At 37.6% G+C, this 21319-nt stretch overlaps 2 protein-coding genes across 2 annotated transcripts in view; one reads left to right on the forward strand and one right to left on the reverse strand.

Moving 5' to 3' along the window:
• The window catches only part of LOC124283978 (zinc finger protein 473 homolog), a 47047-nt gene extending 30497 nt beyond the window's left edge, over positions 1–16550 (reverse strand). The window contains 1 exon segment of the mRNA XM_046720030.1: positions 16482–16550. The gene's annotated coding sequence lies outside the window, so the exon portion shown is untranslated.
• Positions 16551–16596: 46 nt separating this feature from the next.
• The window catches only part of LOC124283972 (protein fuzzy homolog), a 144995-nt gene continuing 140272 nt past the window's right edge, over positions 16597–21319 (forward strand). Inside the window, exon 1 of the mRNA XM_046720024.1 lies at positions 16597–16676. Within this exon, the coding sequence (XP_046575980.1) occupies positions 16599–16676 (78 nt within the window). The 5' untranslated portion in view covers positions 16597–16598. The remainder of the gene's footprint in view (positions 16677–21319) is intronic.

Below are 21319 nucleotides of genomic sequence, written 5' to 3' on the forward strand. Positions count from 1 at the left end.
TTAGTTTGGCATTTTCCGTATGACTTATTTTCCTACCCAAATCTCTTACTTCTTTTCCTACTACCTTTACAACATGGGAAGTGGATAAGAGAAATTACTTTTTTGCATTGAATCCATGTTGGAATCAAACTAGGGTGTGAGACATAACAAATGAACACATTACCCACACAGCTAACCTCCTGTCAGAGGACACTAATGAGTGAGTGAGTTTTAGCTGTAGTTTTACACTGTTTTTAACAATATTCCAGTAATATCACAGCAATTGGCACCAGCAAATGGCATCACACATTGTACCCATGTGGGGAATGGAACCCAGGTGTTCAGGATGACAAGCGACCGCTTTAACCACAAGGCTACCCCAACACCCTTGAGGACACTAAAACAACCAGGTCAATAGCAGTCATAAAGGTTTGTGACCTTCGACATGAAACCAGCTCTTGTATTACATCACTGGACCTTTAAATATCAAAACGTATTAGCCTATTGCCCTTCAGGTACCAAAAGACACACAGCAACTTCAATAAAATACCTAAGAATGTCTTGAAAATTTGTTTTGAAATGTCTTTTTGGTATGTGAAGCATGAACATGCTTGATGAAAAATTCTAAGTTCTTTGAAGGACAGAGTTAAAACAATCTCTAAAGCGATACAAATTTATAATCAGGATACGATCCGACTGATCTAAATATTTCTACGAGGCTCAGTTAGGGATATAGAGGGTATAAAAACATACAGGTAAATCGGTACTTGGATAAATGGGTGTGAAAAACATTGTGTTTAACTCTGCAGTCAGTAATACTCAAGTCTGGACAGTGGGTGACATCATGAGTGACAACCTAATCGAGTGAGTGAGGTTTTACACCGCTTTTAGCAATATTCCAGCAATATCACTGCAGGAGATACCAAGAAATGGGCTTCACACATTGTACCTATGTTGGGAATCGAACCCGGGTCTTTGGCGTGACGAGTGAATACTTTAACCACTAGGCTACCCTACCGCCCCTCAACAACTCAGGTATGATGACATGTATCAACCACTGAATCTCGTTAGTCACCACCTGACAACCAATTCTCACCCGGATCTAAAGGGGGCATATTTAAGTTGCACTGGAAACTACTACCAAGGAAGACATTGTTTTGGTACAGGTGCTTGTAGCTTACAAAGGGAAAATAATTTGAAATCCATAAGTAATCTAGATTAATGGATATGACATGGATTCCGGAAAGTACCCCTTCTTCCTCATCTCTCAATCATATTTGTCAGCTCAAAAGAACTATAGGTCACTTGTTAATGCTAATCTTGGAGATTTGCTGTTTTTGAGCCTTAGGATCCCCTTGACTGTAGGGTGGCAAGAAACTGTATCATGCATGATCCTCAGCATATTGGGGACACAAGCCAGGAACACAGGCAGGTACTGGACAAAAGATGGGGAACATAGGCAGGTACTGGACAAAAGATGGGAACATAGGCAGGTACTGGACAAAAGATGGGGAACATAGGCAGGTACTGGGAACAGAGGCAGGCAGGTACTGGACAAAAGATGGGGAACATAGGCAGGTACTGGACAAAAGATGGGGAACATAGGCAGGTATTGGACAAAAGATGGGAACACAGGCAGGTACTGGACAAAAGATGGGGAACACAGGCAGGTACTGGACAAAAGATGGGAACACAGGCAGGTACTGGACAAAAGATGGGGAACACAGGCAGGTACTGGACAAAAGATGGGAACACAGGCAGGTACTGGACAAAAGATGGGAACACAGGCAGGTACTGGACAAAAGATGGGAACAGGCAGGTACTGGACAAAAGATGGGGAACACAGGCAGGTACTGGACAAAAGATGGGGAACACAGGGCAGGTACTGGACAGGTACTGGACAAAAGATGGGGAACACAGGCAGGTACTGGACAAAAGATGGGAACACAGGCAGGTACTGGACAAAAGATGGGGAACACAGGCAGGTACTGGACAAAAGATGGGGAACACAGGCAGGTACTGGACAAAAGATGGGGACACAGGCAGGTACTGGACAAAAGATGGGAGCACAGGCAGGTACTGGACAAAAGATGGGAACACAGGCAGGTACTGGACAAAAGATGGGAACACAGGCAGGTACTGGACAAAAGATGGGAACACAAGGTACTGGACAAAAGATGGGAACACAGGCAGGTACTGGACAAAAGATGGGAACACAGGCAGGTACTGGACAAAAGATGGGAACACAGGCAGGTACTGGACAAAAGATGGGAACACAGGCAGGTACTGGACAAAAAGATGGGAACACAGGCAGGTACTGGACAAAGATGGGAACACAGGCAGGTACTGGACAAAAGATGGGAACACAGGCAGGTACTGGACAAAAGATTGGAACACAGGGGACTGGACAAACGATGGGAACACAGGCAGGTACTGGACAAAAGATGGGAACACAGGCAGGTACTGGACAAAAGATGGGAACACAGGCAGGTACTGGACAAAAGATGGGAACACAGGCAGGTACTGGACAAAAGATGGGAACACAGGCAGGTACTGGACAAAAGATGGGAACACAGGCAGGTACTGGACAAAAGATGGGAACACAGGCAGGTACTGGACAAAAGATGGGAACACAGGCAGGTATTGGACACAAGCAGGTACTGGACAAAAGATGGAACACAGGCAGGTATTGGACAAAAGATGGGGAACACAGGCAGGTATTGGACACAAGCTGGTAATGGACACAAGCTTGGAACAGGCAGGTATGGACACAAGCTGGTAATGGGCACAAGCTTGGAACACAGGCAGGTATTGGACACAAGCTGGTAATGGACACAAGCTTGGAACACAGGCAGGTATTGGACACAAGCTGGTATTGGACACAAGCTTGGAACACAGGCAGGTATTGGACACAAGCTGGCATGGGACAAGCTTGAATGAATATATACCAAATCCCTTTTAGTGCATTAATTGCAGAGAAATGTTTTCACTGTATTTTAAGGGTGAGGTTTTATTTGGTTATTGATGGTAAGGCATGTACTTCTCGGTTAACTTGACCTTAGTGATAAACATAGCTCCTATCCTTGCAATGAGGATAACTTATCTTATACCCCTTTGTTAATATTCCATCCTTGTTCAAGATTCGAATTGGATGTCTCCTTGGTGTATATGTCAATTAATAGTTATTGAAACAGGTTGAAAGGTTGAGAGGTACTTTACACTTGTACAATTTGGTCGTGTCAGGTGTGTTAAAGACACCTTCAGTAGTCTTCTCTCATGTTACAAATACTACAGAACAAAATTCCAGAATATTTTGAGGGATATTATCATGAAATTGTTTGTCCAGTATTCAGTATAAAACAATGTACACAAAAATATGCATAATCAATAATTATTTTGGTTCAGTATATTTTAGAATTTTTACAAGTATGGATCTACATCCCAGACAAAATTATCAAGGAAGCAATATTTTTGCTCTTTTCCCAACACATTCTTTCTGTATCTTTTGAGAATGTATTTATAGATTTGTTGATTCCAGCAATGCTGGCTGCATCCACTGTATACATGTGTGGACTCAAACTCAGACCTTCAGCGCTACAGACAAACACTTCAGTACTTCCCCATCACTGTTGTTTGGTACGTAAGGTATTCACAAACATGTTGCTTCATTCACTTGGATGTTATCACAAGTTAGATCAATGGCTACAGTAACCATATTTCCTTGAAGGTCACATACATCAGATTGTTTCTTCCTCTATTTCATCTTTATTACAAACACATATCTACATCAAAATTAATCTTAAGTGTATGACGGACATTGGTAGCTCAACTTATCTGATGAAGGATTTCGAAATTCACTGCCACAGGAAACTCAAATCTTGACATGCTTTGTTTAAGAGGAAGGTAAACTTGTAAGCATTCCCAACAGGGATAATAGAATTAATCTTGTTCCTTCAGTAAGACAAAGGACTCCCAATTAAAACGCACCATTTACACATCTACACCAAACCTGCTATTTCAATGAGATTATTCATTCATTATACTTAAAGGCTCTGGCCTAAGGGACAATCACAATGAGGACTGAAGCTCTGTGCAGGAGGATAGTGTTCACCAACATATAAGAGTGAGTGAGTGAGTTTAGTTTTATGCAGCACTCAGCAATATTCCAGCTATATGGCAGCGGTCTGTACATAATCGTGTCTAGACCAGACAATCCAGTGATCAACAGCATGAGCATAGATCTGCGCAATTGGGAACCGTTGACATACGTCAACCAAGTCAGCGAGCCTGACCACCCGATCCAATTAGTCGCCTCTTACGGCGAGGATGAGTTACTGAAGATCAATTCTAACCCGGATCTTCACGGGTCCCAACATATAAGAAGGATGAAGTTTCATACCATGACCAGCAGATATAGAAATAGTTTTAAGAATAGTATTATCAAATATTGATATCTAAATCATTCTAATTATATAATGGGACACAGGGTATGAATTAAAACTACCTTTACCATTGACGTGAGAAGTTGACATATCTTTCTCCAGGGATTATGATGAAAAGGCAGGATTCTGTTACGATTCCAGAGAGGAACTATCAAAGTTTACAGATTAAAAAACCCTAGGGTTTCCGTATCTACTTGCGATACCCCCTGAGTTTACCCATTTAATCTCCGGGTACCAGTCATTGGTTGAAGATATTGATGTAGTGCTTGCCGCGGTAGATAGAGTGACAGATTCATGATAATCTAGATACGTCCACACAACAGGAACCAGGCTGGGATATACATCCATTGAGTATGGACTATCTGCTTGCCTTCAGTATTTCACAATTTACACTGCATAGCTGCCGTAAAAGAAACAAACAAAAATAACAAAACACATTCACTTTGTATGCCCCTTTCCAACTGCCTCGTTCATCAGCTTTTGTTGAAAGAAACTTCAGAATTTCAATGAGTCATACAGAAAAGCATTTTAAATCAGAATCAAAGTCGAAAGAAATAAAATTAAAAACATAGTAATTGAACACTTTGATTTCATAAACATGACTGTCAAAAGTGAAATGTCAAATATTTCATAGCCCAAACGAGGTAACTGTATATTCTTCTGTCCCCTAATTGCATCTAACAGCCAACATGCCATCATTGGATGCCTTGTACACGGCCTGTAGTGATATCTACGCCAATTTGTTGGGTAGGGCTGCATGTTAATCTTTGAAATGACGTTTTGTAAGGGGAAAATGGAAACTTTAATACCTAGTCCGCGTCTCCATGAACTCCCCCAAGGAACGCTGTGATGAGCAGATTACATATTGAAGCTTGCACTTTTTTACCTACAAAGCCGACGGCTCAACAAAGACTTAAGTTTCTTACGTTTTTACCTATTAAAAAAATGACAGCTACCTTTAACACTGTCATTGACATAGCCAGAGTCTCATCATTAACAACTTGAAAACATAGCATTGTCTCCATGATTTTAGACCAGGAAGGTGAAATTGAGAACATTTCATTTCCACTTACAAATTTATATTTTAAAATTTTAAATTCTAAGGAAATTCAATATTCTTAAACCCAAGCTTCCTGATGCATCCAAATCCAACATTTTAATAATGATTTATGGTCATCTGTGTTAGAGCATGTAAAGGCACTCCTGGATACGGTATCACCAGAAATTCCGCATATGCCACAAGCTGCTTAAAGATAATATTTGATCACACTCTACATTTGATGCGCTTAATCACATAACAAAAACCTTTCTTATTTTTTAATCATCTTTGAAGCAATTTGATTTTATCGGAGCCACATTTCTGTGCCAATTTCGGGTCAGTTCCATTGTGGCTTGATCGCTTCTTCAACATGAAGAGTATCCGCTGTTGGATGTATGTTGTCCAATCAATAGTACCCTGACACAAACTTGATGTTCCCTTCAGTTTAATACACATAATACACCTCCACCACTAAACACAAATCTCCAATGGAAAATTAGGAAAAAGTAAATTCATAAAAGTCATGCATGCACGTCGTTACCATAACAACCGAGCATACTTAGAGTTTCTTTAAATGAACGTGATACCAGAAATCACGTTTTTGATGAGCAATTGAAACGTATGACGCAATGTTGCAACGCATTCGGCTCCACTGTAGGCCTAAATGGATTTTTGAAATGATGAATGTTACAGTTTAAACAATTTCTTTAATTTGGATAAAGAAATATCAATTTCCCTGTCAATGCGATGGGGTTTTTGCAATCCGAACCCACTATCTACGTTGATGCGAGTGCAATCAATATATACTGTCAGTAAGGGTGCGATGACCTGTTAGGCTGGGGGGAGTGGAGGGGAGGAGGGGAGGGACTGCCTTGCTGCCCAGACAAAGATAGGACCATCAATGAAGACAACTCCTCATCAAATAGTGGAAGGATGATCTCCGATCAATTATGGTGGCCCATCTTCAATTGTTCTGCCCCCGGCCCAGCAACAATACAACCTACCGTAGTAACAGTACAAGCTGTTATCACACTGCAATGCCCAGGCATCACAGATGTCCCTTTTGATTCAAAAGGAGAGATTCGTCACAGAATCATGACATATGGCTTAGCTTAGTAACTGGTAACTTTAAAACTGACCTCCAGGTTGGGAAGCACATTACAAAGGAAACTGGTTTCAAATGTTTAACCATGGCATAATTGACCTTTCGATACAATGCTGAAAGGTTAAACTTTGCTAATAATATTAAGACAAAGAACAAAATATTTTCAGTTTTCATTTTCGGATTGATTTGTGTAATTCTAGTTCTTGAACAGCTATGCCAACAACAAAAATGTAGAGATAAAAGATAAGACAAGAAATACTGTTTTCACAGATCTATTGTCTGTTAAGCTGATACTATCATATATATCTACAACAGGAGAAATAAATAAAAAATACAATAAAATTATTTTCTTCCAATAGGATACTACCAATAACTTATACTGAATACAAAGAAATGATATTTTTCATCTCTGAAATACGCAAAAAAATCAATTATAACAAATAATAAACGACGTTAGAAATATAATCCCTGGAAACACAATTAAAATGAACAAAATCAACCATTTCTACAATCCAAAATACCAACACAAAAATTCTGTTTGAGTGATTGTAACTTTGTATTACAAAGACATTATTCGGGATTCTAATACCCCTCTCCAGCCAAGCCTTAACATGCACCCTGACATGACAAATACAAGTTGTAATGATAGTAGTTTCCAGTATTTCTATGTTGTAGAGATTTATTGACATCTTTGGACCTTAATTTCCACCAATCAATACCGGTGAAGAGCAAGGCCTTAAGCCCTCAAGACAAAGAACATCTGTCAAATTGCTGCGAATGAAAGGACTGGCACTGGGTCTAATACAAATAGTCAACACACAAACAGACCATGATGACAGTCCAACAAAATGCATATTACTAGCCAGATAATAAAACACAAAAATCAACTATTATCCAAAAGTATTATTTTCATCAAAAATTTGCACCAAAAAAAATTCCAAACCTTTTGTTTCCGATTTGAAAAACAAATACCCAATTCATTTTAAATAAGTTTTATGTTTAAACATTTAAAACCTGCTTACTACAAAATGCACAAAGGCATTTTAAATTTCAACAATTTGCCATCAGAGCGCAGTCAAGTTTAGCAAGCACGTGGCATGTGGACCCACAAAGCTTTCACTCACCATTAAAACTTAAGTCATCTGTCACAGAACGATTGACGATCACTGACACCAAACATGCCAGTTGAAACACACATCCCTTGAGAAACGCATGCTGCTAGTATATTACGATGATCGCTTATTGAAAGCCACTCACGCACCGCTGACTGGCCCAGCTATTGATAAACCTTGCAAGCTTTTATTTATAAGTTCCCTCATCGACAGGAAATTCATTGTGCAGTCAGGGAGTAGATAAGAAATGGCATATACATTTCAAAAGCGTAAGCCGTGCTCCCAACACCTGTCTTTGCATAGTAAGATGTCATTGGATAACTGAAGCGTCACAGTGAGGCTCGGACACTCCTATGATCTATCGTTGCCTACCACAACAGTGAACAACCTACCATGAGCTGTAGTATAAACTGCCCATCTCACTCAATGCAGCCACACGACGCAGGAAACAAATCATCTATATTCCTTTCACGCTAAATTTCTTTCTTTCTATTGTTGGATGTTTACTGATATATAGCACATATATTAATCAAATTCTTGCAATTTTGTAATTTTAATCGATTTACGCTTTCAAAAAAATCGAATAAAAAATTTCTGTGAACATAACTCAAATAAAAATTTCAACTCAATTGATATATCTCTAATTTGACCTTTTCAAAAAATAAATTGTACATTTTGGAATTGGCTCACTTTATCAGCATTTAACTTTGCTACTGTCAAGGGAGACTTGTGGTTCGTCCTTTTCTTTGTCATTGTTTGCATACATTTCTATCAACATGAAGCGGTGTGTTTGCATACACTGTAACCTAGGTTTCAGATAAGAAGTGTCCTATTATGACAGTGCAGTCACAGATATTATGATACATCTTTGTGAATACCTCAGGGTATTAATTGTTGTTTTGTGTTCATGATACACGGAAAGTTTACTTTGCACAAAGACAGTAGTTAACAAAGGGTTTGTTTTATTTCAACCATGAATATTTAAGTTTTCTGTTAAAATTATTACACCAAAATGTTTACTGTAAATTTCTCTTTTTGCTTCAACAAAACACAAAAATGATAAACACTGTGTCTATATGACAGTTGGTAAATACGTAAATATATATCGCACAGGATGCCTCACATCAAGATAACATGCTATATTGCCCACATTTCTCATCCTTAACAAGCACCTGATAAAGGTAATCTGCAGAATTTCATAATAGAAAACTTGTTTGGTGGCAATTGATGTGATGTTTAATTAATCAATAATGTGCTTGAGCTGGAGTTTAATTAGTATAAGAAACTGAAGCACCATTGACGCCAGAGTATATCCTGAAATCTGATGCTGGATGATTGTCAATACAGTGAACAGTCACTACAACATGAGAACTACACCACAAGCACGAGAGAATAACAAAATCTCTGATAATGAATATAACATTGATTTCATAAATCTGGTTCCTGCAAAGTTATTTTCCAGAAAATTTTGAACACAATAAATTTGGGAGAAAACAAATTTGGGAAAAGATTGCGATTATAAAGAAAGGGGTTTATCTCTTGTATTTTTCTTTAGCCTTGAGAAGAACGGTGACAGACCATAGACACCTGGTGTCCTATCTTACTTTTAGTCATCCTTTCATATAATTTTCACAGCTATATTTGCCCTAAATATGATACTTTTTGACAGATATGTAGGCTGGTTATTCTGTAGCATAAATAAAACAAAATAAAAGATTTTCTTTACATAACCAAGGACACAATTCATATTCCAAAACATGCTTGTGTCAAATGTGATATGTGTTGAGTATGGGAATTTGATTGTGTCGAATAACAGTCTTGTGTTGGTCTTGATATAAACTTAAGCATTATCATCACTCCAGCAGATTCAGGGTGATACAACATGGTTTAAAACATTTGTTGGTTAACTATGTATACGCTCTAAAACCATAAAACAAGAACACAAAACTACAACCACTCTCATGCAGTCAACTGCTTCAATTGCTGAGATGTTCAGTAAGAAAATTTCAATGTCAGGACAGAGATATAGTTTGCAAATATTCAACCTGAACATTTCATTCTCTTTTAAATATAAAATCTGAATTTGTCAGCTTTTGAAAATGTTACAACACCAAAGTAATCAAAGAAACCTATTCTAAATTGAGTCCCAAAATAAACTTCCAACATACAACATTTGTATAAAACAATCTAACAAACTAAACTGTCAACAGAATTGATCATATCTCATATTTCTGAAACATTAATTCTGCTTTTGTTCAAGATTTCGCCCAATAAACGTAAATTATTTCATAGTCTTGAGTGAATAAATAGCAATGTCTCAAGTTTACCTCCACATTCTGCTGTAATTCAGGGCCTTAGAACTGAATCTACATCGCTCATTTGATCGATTCAGTGTGAATCAAGATGTTTGAATCGGCCTCTGTGCGGAGCCTGATAGAGCTAATGCTAGTAGTACATTGTGATACAGCCTTATGGTTGCTCTATTCTATATGTCAAACCTATTTTCCCAGTTGATGTAAAAACACATGTGCATTTAAGACCTCAGGATCTTATACTCTTTTCTGAACTCAGTGTTTAAGTAGAGTCAAATCCCTTTCAAATACACTACAGAATAAAAACTACTATCAACTTTCATGCTTTTTTCTACTGCTGAAAAACAATCTGAATCTTCACTTAATATATTCATCAGCATAAACGAAAATTGAGCTCTTGGATCAGAGATCAACGGTTATTGACTTTGAAATATTTAACAAATATTCCCAAACAAGTAAGTGAACTGCTTCATGAATACTATTATTAGTGGCTAATTCCATATGCACTCTCACAGAGCCATAGATTTTGCTTAACCCAAGACCACAGTTTCAAAACAGTCACATTTTCCTTTTTCAATATTACAGCTTGCACTGAGCGCAACCAAATAAAGACGAGGACAGACATCAAGTGGACATTGAAACATAACCCAGTATTGCATTGATACACTCTCAAATATACTCCATCTCAACTGAGACAAAGTCAAGACATACTGAAGCTAAAAGTTTAAAGAATCATTTTTTTTAAGATTACCTTTCCAAAACTGCAGTAAATTGCAACATGACTGAGCAGTCAGTAAGATGAACCCGATTTGTCAATGGCAGTAAATCGATTGGTTGAAGTACATTTGTACTTTGAATCTGTTAACATCAAGTTGTCACTATTGCACAATATCTATTCTTACTTTTACCATCACCCCTAAAACATGCCTCCACGTCATGCACTGAAAGATATATCAACTATCATGCAAATAACATTCCATCTTTTAAAGATGTCCCTATAACCCTCATGTTAAGACTGAATATATAGACAACATCTACATTTCATACTTTAGCAAAATCTAAAGGCCCAAGCATAACTTCATGTTAGATATATTAATAATAATTGTACCCTAAAAATAGACATGTAACCACAAGATAACCAAACCGATTCATACCATAAAAACTTAACTGCAGCAAAACTTCTGAAACCCAGATGACATAGGCATATTTCCTTGTTATTCAGGAGGGTTTCCGGGGCTGAGCTAGGGACTATAGGTAGGCAAGAGCTGGATGACCCACAAACAACTTATACTAACGATAATCTTATTTTGATAACTAAACACTCACGGGTGTAAATCATGCTATCTTAAGTTAAACTTCCTGTTGTGAAAATACGCATGTATTTTATGTCTTATGTCCAGGGTGTTAATCACACAAGAATCAACTTGTACTAGCAGAGTTTTCCTCGTGCTGTGGCATTATGTTACATTTGCTTCGAACAGTAAACCTTTGAACTATATAAATTACTGTGTGCATAGGATTAAAAGAGGAATGGTGGTAGGGGATATGACATGGCAGGAAGTTGCACAATACCTCACCCTATCTACCTGGTTAAGATACTTAACCTATATTGTATGTACACGCTGTTATCAACATCCCCCTATAGCTTTGCTCTGTTTGAGTTTTATATAGTCTCATCCGTCATCTTAAGATATTTTTCATCTGTCCCATTATTCCCCCAAACAAGATACTATAAACGATATTATGTACATATGTGCTTAAATGGACATCAACTTTTATCTTGAAAAATGGCAGAATAATACTATTAAGAACCCACACATGAATTTGCTGAAGTTCGACAAATATTTTTCCAACCGATAAAATAAGCGACACCAAGATTGACTGGGGGTCGGTCTTCTCTGAATATCTTGATAGTTTCAATGTAACATTACAAGGTATATGTCTGTTAGAACAGATGAAGTTGAGATAAATCTGCCAGAGCCATGATGAACTAACAGATTCTGTTACAGTAAGGCAACAAACCCCAGTGGAGTCATATTTTCATTTCAGCCCAGTTTGTTTTATCTCCAAATTTTTTTGACAAATATTTCCAGAGGTCATTGTTGCGAGGGGCAATCGATGGTCGAAATGTCCGCATTTCCTCGTGTATACACACACAGCTGTACCTGTGTTTAAGATTTGCCAGCAAACCAACGCGCCATCATTTCTGTCGACTTTAAGATCAAGAAAAACTCCCAACCATCTTTAAAATTCTATAGTCAATCTATGTGCCACACTTATTGACTGTGTGCAAGTAGATACTATGAGTCACTCAAGATAAAGGCTCTTCCCCATCCCATTGTCTCCCTGATTGAGACAGTGTTCACTGCCTGTTTCTTAACCTTTATCATGGCTGCCAATTTTGATTGAAGATTGAGTTTTTTCCTTATCTATCTACAAACACGACAAATGTTTGCAAAGCGACTTTTTAAAAGTTTAAATTGACAAACATTGTCTTGTATTGAGTTTGTAAAGAAAGTTTTTTGGCACCAGATCGACCACATGGTGTATAAAGTTGGACTTGAATTTACTGAAATTCATAAATATGACCGAATAATGCTATATTTGAAACTTAAACGAATTATCAGTATCTACATCATTAAAGTGCCAGTTAAGATGGAAGTTATCTATGGACAAAACCACCACTTATACAACTGGGTAAGACAAATCCTGAATACATGTACAACATGTTCCACAACATTTCAGAGTCATAAAATTACAACTTAACATTTAAAAAATGTACTTTACATTGAGCATGGATACTTTTACCCATATTTATTTTTGTTTAAACAAACAAAGAATAAAACAGCCATTTCAGATGACTTAACTGCTTGAACCAAATGAGCAAGAAAGCATTAAGGAAAGAATCCTTTTCAAACTGCAGTCAGTTAATGGTAATGATGTAAGTTGGTAGACTATGAGACAGGGTTTTCTTCAGATGTTGTGACACATCAAAAACTCCATTATGACAAGGAAATAATTTGTGTCTTATCTATCCAAGTCAGTTTATGTCTATGTTTCGCAGTGTAAGACAACTATGTCAATATCGTGAGCAGACACTCTAACATTCTTTGTATGCAGACGATATCAGCTATCACTGGGGCAGGACTGGGTCAAATTATCTATTTATTGCTTACCATCTTTCCTTATGAATTACTCAACAGTGACATATACAGATGTATAATGTACATATAAAGTTTATTACACCTGATGTGGTATGACAGTTAACACCTAGTCAAGATAAAAGTTTATATCACTGCCTTCACAGATTTACATATGTTCTTGTGGCCTTACTTATTAAAAAAAACTGATTTCTTAATGCCAAACTGTGACGATTTCTTTTTCCTTGATGCAACATTAAAATACCTTTTGACCAGAATGGGTTAAATGGTACCACCTAACATCCATCCAAAGTTGTTTGCAATTCCATTAAGTCTTTCTGTTTAATTATTACTTATGAATTACTTTACTGAAAACCAAATACATTACCTAGAGAATATATTATCTTAGTAATGCATTGGCTTATCACATTGAAAAAAACCCACATCCTTGTTTAAAAAATTTAACAGATGTCGTTGTTTCAACAATTAACTAATTAACTACATAACCCTATACATTAACCTAGGACATATGGGGCTCCACACTTATCTGAGCTCTACGGTTCCAGTTATTTTCTTAAACCTAGACTGATTTCTTAGTAAGCTTGGCACCAAGAACACACAAGCTCACTAAGCCGGGTCCAGGTATGTGTTGAATACCTGCCTCATTACTAGGTAAATATTTGTTGAGGGAAGCTGTATAGACAAAGTCCATGTGAAAATGACTTATAGATTTTTAAGAGCAAATATGACTGGCGACATTGTACTTCATATCTTGAAAATGTAAGTGGTCCCAAATAGGTACAATGTAAGACAAAGCCATATTGTTTTCCCACACAAAACTTGTGTTTTTTCCCCAAAGTTAACATGTATACGGTATGTAAAACTCTCCGTTCATATTGTATGAAACCCAACCATCCTATCACTTCTTTGTTGGAACAGTGTCTCTTACCTATGTGGAACGCAACCGTTCACGTTTTGACAATGTCATATTGTTTACCAAGAATGTAAGAATCTAACGATTGCTTGTTTTCTTGATGCCCGCCAATCACCGACACACACACCTGATAGTCTATACTAGAAGTAAAGAGTGTATTATTTTTTCGCTGCTTGCACCCGATGTTCTTTGACGATGTCAACAAGCAAACCTGACATGAAGAGTGGGCTGAAACTCAGGTGTATTCCGTATTGAACTGCACAGCAGTGTCTATATCCAGGCCTTGGCAATGTCAACAGGATATATTTGTTTGCTTCTCTCGAAAGGGAAATGCTAGATACACATAAGCTTGAGACAAAGTACACGAGCCAGACTTTAACATAACTGCACATCTACGACTTACTACACAAAATACCGCCTGTATCCTTTCATAACATGACTCATGAACGAATTATTGTTTCCATTCTAAAAAATTCCCTACAAAATTGGACTGTTTGACTTTAGCATGTTTCAAATTGTGAAAGAAACCCTTGATTAAAATTGACAGCTCCTACAACTTTTCGCCATTGTTACTGTTCTATTTTTAATTCAGTTCCCATGTTTAGATTCTGGAGTTTTCAAATAGACTGGTTTCTTTCTTTCTATCAAAACCTGTTTTTTCAAACACAAAAGTCAATATAGTAAATATACATGAAATAGAACAGATGTTGTGATTTAATGTTTGACATAGATGGACAATATTGATATAATATTAAAAAGTGAAACAATTAAGTAACAAATGACAACATTACAGCAATGATCATCAGTTTGCTATGCAAGCAATTTGCAACACTGTTTCACAATCAAGATCTTTTTTCACAAATTTTGCTAACAACGTTGCACAATATTAACCAGGCAGGTCATATGTTTGATACTGCATTGAAAGATATTTCCCAGCAATTAACAACAAATAAAAAATGTTTAGCACCAGAAAATACTCCTTTTCAAAACCGATTACAGAAATGATGCAAGTTGTGCTTTAAAATAAGGTAATGAATGTAATTAACAGAATTAAAAATAATTAAATACTTGTTTCAACATGCATTGGACCATGATGCAAAATTAAAACCCATTAAAAGTATTTTCCTTACAGTGAACAAAAGGCATCGTCAATAATGTAAGCATTTCACAAGAGGCTCACTCTACCATGGCAAGCAGCAATTTCAGCTATTTCTGGCATCAAAAAAATTGTGCTAACTGACAATGACTTCCAAGTATCACAAAGAAAAAGTAATTATTTTCCTCAGTCACTAGATAATTTTCCATGTGGCAGTAAATAAGAAATTGGCCATTGATGACTCACTCAATTGGACCTAAGCAGGCACAGAGAACTGTTAAAATAAATTACAAGACAAATTCTTCATATACAATTTTCACAAAATTGTGCTGCACGTCAACAGAAAATCAAATTGTGCACATACATACAATTGCTGTCCGTCCCCATCTTTCCACGAGAATCTTGAGAAATTTAATTTCCTTGGCAATCACCAACACTTGACGGACAAAAGGACAATGGAGAAGGCTTCTGACAGTGACACAAAGGCCGTAAGTACTCCTGTACGATTACAACTTAGTCATCGCACAGCTCCCCAGCCAAACTCAATCAATTAAAATAATGGAAATGATGAGTCAAAAATGTCACATAGATTGCAAATGCTGGAAGTGATAATGTCGTGTTTATGACATATGTAGCGTATCAAAGCGTGGGTACCCTGCTCACACAAAGAGTAGTAGAAACGCACACGCTCAATAATCAATGGCCCACAGTCCATTCATCCTTATCTTACACAGTTACTCAGTATATCTCCTCCTCTCTCAGCTAAAAATAGACCACAAAAGAAAAAACCTTTCTCTAGTACTCACATTTGTGGAAGACTGTGAACTTGGCAATGAAGAGAATGACTTGCCTGTAGTGGCAGTCAAAGCGTGTGTGATGCAGTTCCTATCTAAGTTATAGTGATCAATATCTGGCGTTAGGTCACCCCGGTATACTATACGTATTACTCTCAACTGACAAGGCCCGCGGTTTGAATAGGCTTCGCGGGAATCTCAAAAATAGATCAATTCACAGATTAAACTTTAAGTCAAGAGTTGAATTATGAAAGGAAATGAAGATGAAATAATTCCAGAGGCTTGAGTGTGAAAGAATGTGCAGAAATTTGCTGCAAAGCCAGGTGTCATTACGATGGCCCAACACACTCACAGAGCACATGTGAGATCGAAAACAATGGAACCAAGACTAGCCGCGTGCGCTAACCACAACTGAAGCAAACACAAATGGGTGACGGTCACCAGACAACTTTGAGAGGGAAATTTCCTAATCTGACATAGACACAACGTTTGTGTTACTGAGCAGAGGTGACAATTAATATTACTTACCCGAAAGGATTTTCAAAACTTTGACAGCTGCTTTCGTCTCTTTGGGCTACAGCGCCATTTTAATTACCCAGCATACATACGCAGTAGTAAGTGCGCATGCGTACAATTTGTTTACAAATGGCGGCCTACTTGGTGTGCTTGACGGCCGGGGGTGGCGTCCCACTATTTTCACGTACAAAAGGAGATCTAAAACCTGTAAGACTTACTGTTTGTCTAGTTGCACATATTTATTATCTTGGAAGCTTTTTATATCGGCGTGTACACTGCTAGCATGTTTGACGCTCAGATACCGATGTAAACATTACCACGTGTTCTGATCTAGATAACGCGGAAGCAGGTGCCCATAGACTTGACAGCATGTCATTTTAAACGTTGCGCGGATAAATTTTGCTTACTTGCTTTTGTTTGGGTTTTGATTTCTTCGCATTGTTTTTGTCTTGCTATTCTGCGTGAGAGCTTAGGTATACAGCTTACGTTTTGTGTTATAAGTAATTTGTCTTGATTAGCACGTATATTCGTCAGTTATGTGCATTTCTATTGTATTGTTTTTGTCAATTCATAATTTAAATAAACACCATTGGTATACCATTTGTGATGCACTTTTAATGTGCAGCTCTGCGTTTTTTAAGACAGCTCAAAATGAACATCTTACCTACACGAATATACAAAGAGTTATAACTAATCAATCAAGCCTATTTAATGCATCAACTATCTCCACACAACACTCAACTGTCACATCATATATGGACATGTGTATGGATGTGAGAAAAGTGTAATGCTACTCTGGAATCAGTCAGGCCCCAACACCTGAGGTATTTGAGAATGCCATAAAATCCCTGTGTAAGGGTAGATTGCACCCAGAGATAACACTGGGTAGGAGTGCTCATCAGGGTATTGCTCGAACTGCTTCTGTTGGTGTGCGTTCAGCCGTGACTAATCAAGAGCTTTGATAGTATATTGGGAGCAATTACTTATTGGAGATAATCCTGCTTAATTAATCACCTACATTAAGTGTCCACTTACTAAGTTGTTAATTCCCCACTGTGTATGTGTAATCTATATATCTATTCACACCAAGTTGTAGATTAAATTTAGTGATAGGATAGTTAAATTATCCTGATTGTATTTGTGGAAAGCAAACTGCTATTTGGGATCCACTGATTAAGTTGAAATTGTGCAGAAGTGTGTGTTGTTGGTACAATTATTTTAAATTAAGAAAACAGATATCTTTCTTAATTAATCACCAGAATTAACTGACCACTTATAGAGTTGTGATTTCACACTGTATGATTGGATAATGGCATAGTTAGGTTATCCTCATTTTTTTTCAAATTATATGTCAGTTCAGGTTTTATTGTTTATCTTGGATATGTGCAAATGTGTTTGTTGATTGAATAAGAATTGGAATTTAGGAAAATGAATAAAATATTGTAATTTAGGAAAATGTGTATCTTAAAATGTTTTTGAATTTTATTTGTATATTTAGATTAAAATAGTGTACAAAAATTTACATTGGCCAGTCTCATTGAAATGTTTCATTTTTAAAGTTAATTGAAGATGTACAATTTTCTAATCAATTAAACTAATTAGCTTTTAATTGTGTGTATTGTCTAAGGTGTTTTGTAAAACTGTTTAATCAAGTGGATTTGTGTATCAAGGGCTATTAACACTTGTTTATTGGCAAGGATTAATTTGCTGTCGTAAAGCAATAAATTGTGTTTTTATGTAAAACAACTCAATGTCATTTTTCTGTTTGTATGGTGCAAATGATGTCACAAACAGTTCAAATATTGTGAAATTTCACTTGATTGTGATTGTGAAGCAGTTTACAAAATTTTGAAAATGTGAAGTTAGTAATTTTTGCATCATGGCCTGCAAATTAGAGAAGTATTTTGACCCTTTCCTAATATCACAGATATTCTTTGCATTAGAGTCGTATATTAAATTTAGACTAAGTCCTCATATATCCTGTGTCTACTGAAGTAAAATTAATCACTTGCACAAAAATAACTTACTTCTCTGTTTGTATAACTCAAACAGGATTGAATCAGTGTCTCCTATTGAAGATATGAAATCTGTGAATTAGAATCATTAGTATTGTTTGTATACACTTTTGGTAGCAAATAAATCATTCTAGTTGAATAGGTGAACTATTGCTGAAACCAAATTAGCTCACCAAGTCTGCATTCAGGCATAATGCGATTTAATGAACCTGATTCTTGCTTGCAGCAGTGGCAAATGTGTATGTCCTCTGGCAAAGTGTTTAATGACTTAAACCCACAGACTGTCTGCCCTACAGTCAGTGGGGTGTGTCAATCTGTCAGTCTATGGGGTGTGTCAGTCTGTCAGTCTATGGGGTGTGTCAACTCTCAGTCTATGGGGTGTGTCAGTCTGTCAGTCTATGGGGTGTGTCAATCTGTCAGTCTATGGGGTGTGTCAGTCTGTCAGTCTATGGGGTGTGTCAGTCTGTCAGTCTATGGGGTGTGTCAGTCTATAGGGTGTGTCAATCTGTCAATCTATGGGATGTGTCAATCTGTCAGTCTATGAGGTGTGTCATCTGTGAAGTGTGTCGGTCTGTCAGTCTATGGGGTCTGTCAATCTATGGGGTGTGTTGGTCTGTCAGTCTATGGGGTGTGTCATCTATGAAGTGTGTCGGTCTGTCAATCTATGGAGTGTGTTGGTCTGTCAGTCTATGGGGTGTGTCAATCTGTCAGTCTATGAGGTGTGTCAATCTATCTGTCTATGGGATGTGTCAATCTGTCAGTCTATGAGGTGTGTCATCTATGAAGTGTGTCGGTCTGTCAGTCTATGGGGTCTGTCAATCTATGGGGTGTGTTGGTCTGTCAGTCTATGGGGTGTGTCATCTATGAAGTGTGTCGGTCTGTCAATCTATGGAGTGTGTTGGTCTGTCAGTCTATGGGGTGTGTCAATCTGTCAGTCTATGAGATGTGTCAATCTGTCAGTCTATGGGGTGTGTCAATCTGTCAGTCTATGAGGTGTGTCATCTATGAAGTGTGTCGGTCTGTCAGTCTATGGAGTGTGTTGGTCTGTCAGTCTATGGGGTGTGTCAATCTGTCAGTCTATGAGGTGTGTCAATCTATCTGTCTATGGGGTGTGTCAATCTGTCAGTCTATGAGGTGTGTCATCTATGAAGTATGTCGGTCTGTCAATCTATGGAGTGTGTCAGTTTGTCAGTCTATGGAATGTGTCAGTCTATGGGGTGTGTCAGTCTGTGGGATGTGTCAATCTGTCAGTCTATGAGGTGTGTCATCTATGAAGTGTGTCGGTCTGTCAATCTATGGAGTGTGTCAGTCTGTCAGTCTGTGGGGTGTGTCAGTCTATGGGGTGTGTCAGTCTATGGGGTGTGTCAGTCTGTGGGGTGTGTCAGTCTGTCAAGGACTTTAGAAAACAGAAAATTGTTATACCCTGACTCAGTAAGCCAGATTGTAAGAAACCGTTAAATTCTTCAGTGGGAAGAACATTTGTCAACAACCTAACATCAGATCACTAACTACACATTTTGACATTATCCATTTTTATGAAATGGGGAAGGGACTCTTCTGCATATTTATCTGGAAAGCAAATTTGACAAGAAGTTTGATCAGTAAGACTATGAAATGCCCTACAAGGTTTTGATAATATGATTAAGGATTGTTCACTATCAGAAGCTGATTGGTTGTGGTGCCATTTGTGGTACAGACTGTACTTAGAGGTTGAGTACATATGGTAATTGTTAGCACAGAATCAAGCCAATCATATAGGTAGAGCGCCAACACGTGTCTTACTCCAACCCACCCTTTCAGCATTCTTTTACACATCTTACTCTTTTGTATGGGCTATGATTAGCAGGGTTTATTAGCCCAACAGAGAATTGCTAGACACAGCCTTCAGGCTAGTGGTTAAAGGCATTGTCTGGTACAGTTGAACAACAGCCTGGAGGAGGCAGCATCTCTGTCATCATGAGTGTCTGCAATAATACTGCTGTATTGCACTGTCGTCATGTCACAATCATGTCTGTCCGGCACACAGTTGTGTAAGAGAGCTTACTTCAATGTTCTCTCATCAGTACTTCAGTCATATCCCAGCATATATTCATGAAACCAAGTGGTGCCCATCTTAATTCTTTGCCAGTGGGGAGAAGTCCATTTTGACTGATTCAAGGGTAGAAATAACCCATTGCCCGACGTCCGAGTCCAGTGTTTTGTTCTGTTGGGCAAGCAAATTTGTATATTACACTGTACCGGTGTCCAGTTGACTTTCAGACGTTAATTATGTTTTTTTATTTTAAAAATCAGCAAGAAAACGACCGGTACAGTGGAAAAATTATTAGGGCAAGTTATTTTACATGTGCCACTGTACACTAGCAATTTTAAAGTTATTTCCACCCCTGACTGATGCATAACAGTGAGACCAATGTTCCTTAATTTGGAATCTGAGATTCAGTCATATGATCAGCACATTCTGTCCCTACTAAGGGACATAACTTTCATGACCTCTTGTATTGTATATGGATGCAAGTTAACCCATAGTATTTACCATTCTGAATAGGGATAACATCTCAACACACTTGTAAAAAGGCCTGACATGTAATGGTTTCTGATTCCTTTCAAAACAAAACATTCAAATGTAATTTATCACAAAGATTGAAAGCATTCTATAGGGAATGAAACAAGACATGTTAGATAATTCTATGGGGCATGTTTCTTCTGAGATTCCCAATTTCCTGATTTTGTTAACAGAGGAAATATTGTCCATGGGTTTACAAACAACTTCCTCAGTGTACCATAGTAAAGATTTGCAAACAATACTTATGAAAACTCTCTTTTTCAAGAAATTAT

This window comes from Haliotis rubra, unplaced genomic scaffold (genome assembly GCF_003918875.1).
Source record: "Haliotis rubra isolate DU_JTF1 unplaced genomic scaffold, ASM391887v1 Scf326, whole genome shotgun sequence".
In the NCBI taxonomy this organism is placed as follows: Eukaryota; Metazoa; Mollusca; class Gastropoda; order Lepetellida; family Haliotidae; genus Haliotis; species Haliotis rubra.